The sequence below is a fragment of the Malurus melanocephalus genome, unplaced genomic scaffold, assembly GCF_030028575.1.
Source record: "Malurus melanocephalus ecotype Western Australia unplaced genomic scaffold, MMel_1.1 scaffold_428, whole genome shotgun sequence".
Lineage (NCBI taxonomy): Eukaryota > Metazoa > Chordata > Aves > Passeriformes > Maluridae > Malurus > Malurus melanocephalus.
The window spans coordinates 339,644-343,144 of NW_026623660.1; the positions used below are offsets into that span (position 1 = coordinate 339,644).

General features: G+C 41.4%; 1 protein-coding gene across 1 annotated transcript in view; it reads left to right on the forward strand.

Moving 5' to 3' along the window:
* RPS21 (ribosomal protein S21) overlaps nucleotides 1-3,172 on the forward strand; it is a 3,523-nt gene extending 351 nt beyond the window's left edge. The window contains exons 2-6 of the mRNA XM_057379968.1: nucleotides 460-547; nucleotides 976-1,039; nucleotides 2,071-2,142; nucleotides 2,880-2,935; nucleotides 3,115-3,172. Coding sequence (XP_057235951.1) covers nucleotides 498-547; nucleotides 976-1,039; nucleotides 2,071-2,142; nucleotides 2,880-2,935; nucleotides 3,115-3,124 — 252 coding nt within the window. The 5' untranslated portion in view covers nucleotides 460-497 and the 3' untranslated portion in view covers nucleotides 3,125-3,172. The remainder of the gene's footprint in view (nucleotides 1-459; nucleotides 548-975; nucleotides 1,040-2,070; nucleotides 2,143-2,879; nucleotides 2,936-3,114) is intronic.
* Nucleotides 3,173-3,501: the final 329 nt, after the last annotated feature.

The following is a 3,501-nucleotide window of genomic DNA, read 5'->3' on the forward strand; positions in this document are numbered from 1 at the left end:
GATGGGAGCGATGGAGGGGCCGAGGACAGCGGGGATGATGGCGAGGGAGCGATGGGGGGACCGGGGACAGCGGGGGCGATGGCGGCGGAGCTCCGGGAGCGATGAAGGGGTGGCTCTGCAGGGCACGGCCCCTGGGCCCGGCCGGGCTCCCACATCATTTCACTTTGCGGGCAGCTCTGCTGTCTGTGAGCAGCGACAGGACCTGAGGGAAGGGCTGGAGCTGTGTCAGGGAGGGTTAGGTTGGATGTTGGGAGATGGTTTTTCCCCCAGCGGGTGTGGGGCAGTGAATAGGCTCCCCAGGGAATGGTCATGGCCCCAAGCCTGGCAGAGCTCCAGGAATGTTTGGACACCGCTCTCGGGTTCAGGGTGGAATTCTGGGGGGTTTGTGCAGGGCCAGGGGATGGACTCTATCATCGTTGTGGGTCCTTTCCAACTCGCAATATTTTGTAGTTCTTTTAGGTGTTTCTGCTTAGTGCCTCTGCAGGAACTGGGACGAGATGCAGAACGACGCCGGGGAGTTCGTGGACCTTTATGTCCCTCGGAAATGGTGAGTGGGGACCGAGGGGCCAGGCCAGTGCAGCCTGTGCAAAAGGGCTTTTTGCAGCAGCAGGTATCTGGGGGCAGGGATGGGGAAATCCAGTTTTCTGTCAGCTTTTGTATTTTTAAGTGCTTCATGTAAAGTATGTGAAGCAAAGACTTAAGTTGAGGAGAATACTTGCACTTTCTGTTCCAAAACTGCCAGCCTTACACTGGCCAGGGATAGTTAGCAACTTCACATGATGCTGCCAAGTGAAATTTTCTTTTAAATATGCTTACAACTGCATTTTAATCTTCTAAATTCTGAAAGCCTAAACTGTTGCTGTCTTAGTTTCTTGTGCAGTTTTAATTGCTGTGTAAACTTGTGTTTAATAGCTTTTTTTGTCATTTTCTCTGCCTGTCTCCTTTTGCTTAAMTGTATCTTGTTTTATTCCTTAGCTCTGCTAGCAACCGAATCATTGGTGCTAAGGATCATGCTTCCATTCAGATCAATATTTCTGAGGTAAGTTGATTAACAGAATATGRGATGAGAGGCTTGAACCTCTAAGCTTTTAATAAAAGTTACGGAATTTAATAGCTTGTCATGCATCTTAGTAAAGAAAACCACAACAKACCTTGACTCCTGCAGGATCCCAGTAAATTCACGTGGGTCCCAGTTAACTTAAACTCCTTTTGATATGGTTTGGAGTTTTCTTCCTGTTTGTTTATTAGAGTTCAGTTTTCAAGGATTTTGTAGACACAATGTTCCTGTGGCTTATGAGATGTTGAGCTTGATTTGGTTCTTGAATAGGAGACCACAAGGCCACATTCCTGTATCTTTTAAAAAACTGATTCTTTTGAGTTATCTGATTAAAAAAAAATATTAAAAAAAAAACGCCCTGTGTTGTTTCCTATGATTGTTAAGGCAAATACTTTTCTTGTTCGTCACATTTCATTCCTTCAGTGATCCCTATTTCAAAGGGTCAGAGATTAGCAGAACATGGAAATAAACCCACCTGGTATTACAGGGTTCACTACACTGGTAGGTTTCATGATTTATATTGTTTAGTCTTTTTTCCTGTTGAATTTCTCAGCAGCTGGAGAAAGTGAGACAATTTATGTCTCTCARCTTGGACATTTTCCTACCCATGTAACAAATCTGTCCCCTTCCCCCTTCAGTTCAGCTTTCCATGACATGACCTTAGTTAAAAGAAACAAATAGTAAAGGCAGGAAAATCCAGAAMTCAGCTTTACACTGAGTTTTTCCATTTGCTCAGCACTCAATTTTTTTTTCTTATGCCTAGCATTTCTTGTCAATCTCCGTGATCCACTAAATTTTATAGCTGCACTATGTAATAAACTATAAATTTGCTGTGCGAAGATCATTGTCATTTACTTTCTAACTTCAGTATTTGCCTTGAGATTTTGTAGTTTATTTTTTCAATACTGCAAGTATTTTTCTGCCATTTTTACCTTTTTGGTGCTTGGCCAGTGTGATGTGAGAGCATAAAACTTTGTAAGAATCTTAGTGCTGCAGCTTTGCTGTGCTTGCAGGTTGACAAGGTGACAGGCAGAGTGAACGGCCAGTTCAAGACTTACGCCATCTGCGGCCCAATCCGGAGAATGGTGAGTGCTTTCCTGAGAATTCCCACAGTTACTGGGCTGCTTTTTCTGATCATTATTAGTTCATCTGATGTATTTGGCCCTGAAAACACAGTATGCCTGCAGCTCGTTCTAGAGCAGGAAGTTTTTGGGAGATAATGAAGGCAGAGTGAGTATGTGAATGAATTCATAGGATCACAGAAAGGTTTGGGTGGGAAGGGGCCTTCAGGCTCCTCTTATTCCATTCCCTGCCATGGACAGAGACAGCTTCCACTGTCCCAGGGTGCTCCAAGCCCTGCCCAGCCTGGCCTGGAACACAGCCACAGCTTCTCTGGGCAACCTGTGCCAGGGCCTCAGTTTAACTTCATCAATAATAATCATTTATTGATAATAAACAATCCATTTCTTCTGGAGATATTTATATTTTTTCAAAATTTGTGAAGGATGCAAGTGATTTTTGTTGTTTTAAGAATGTAYCGAGGTGCTAATCCTGACTTTTATCTGTTGTTACTTGAGATAATACTACCATGATTTACAATGGTGTGAGTTCATCACTAGTCCACTTATCCATAAATATATGTTGTTAATACAAATGCATATTTTTTATCCAGTTAAAGCTATTTCTCACCCTTAAGGATGACCAAGAATTAACAGTTTATTTTTAAAACACTAATCTGCATTAACTGCTGCAGCTGCCTCTCTTCCATTTGTGTCAGCAGTTATTTGGACACTTCAGAATATTTTCTATTTTCTTTTTACAGGGTGAATCAGATGACTCCATTTTGCGCCTGGCAAAAAATGATGGAATTGTTTCCAAGTATGTATGTTTGTTTTACCCTCTAACTCTTGCAGGGAGAGCTTCCATTCCTAAATCCAGCTTTTAGGATGACAATGTCTACATTGTATTTACAGATTATTACACAGTTGGTCAAAGATACTTATTTGAGCTGTTAAAGCAGACAGATTTGTAACAATGTTTATTTCATTTTCTTCTAGGAACTTTTAACTGAAGAAACTCTGGTATGAAACATGTGAAATAAACAGTTCAAACCTATATTGTGCTGTGTCTTTTGTTCAAGTTGTAAACATGGGTCGGTTAGTCTTAAAGGACTTTAAAAAGTGTCTTTAAAATATACAGATTCTAATTGTGGGTTCTTAAAACAAATGAGCTTGTAAAGCAATGCAGTACCAGAGTTGAAATTCAAGGATTTCCACCATATTCTTGGATTCATTGTGATTGTTCTTTTCCAGGAATAGAATGTCGTAGATGCGTTTGGGTTTAAAATAAAGTAATAGGATATGCTTTGTATRGAAAATTTCCATTGTCAGCTGCATTTTACCATTTTCATAATAACCACAACTACACAGGGACTGTCCTGATGG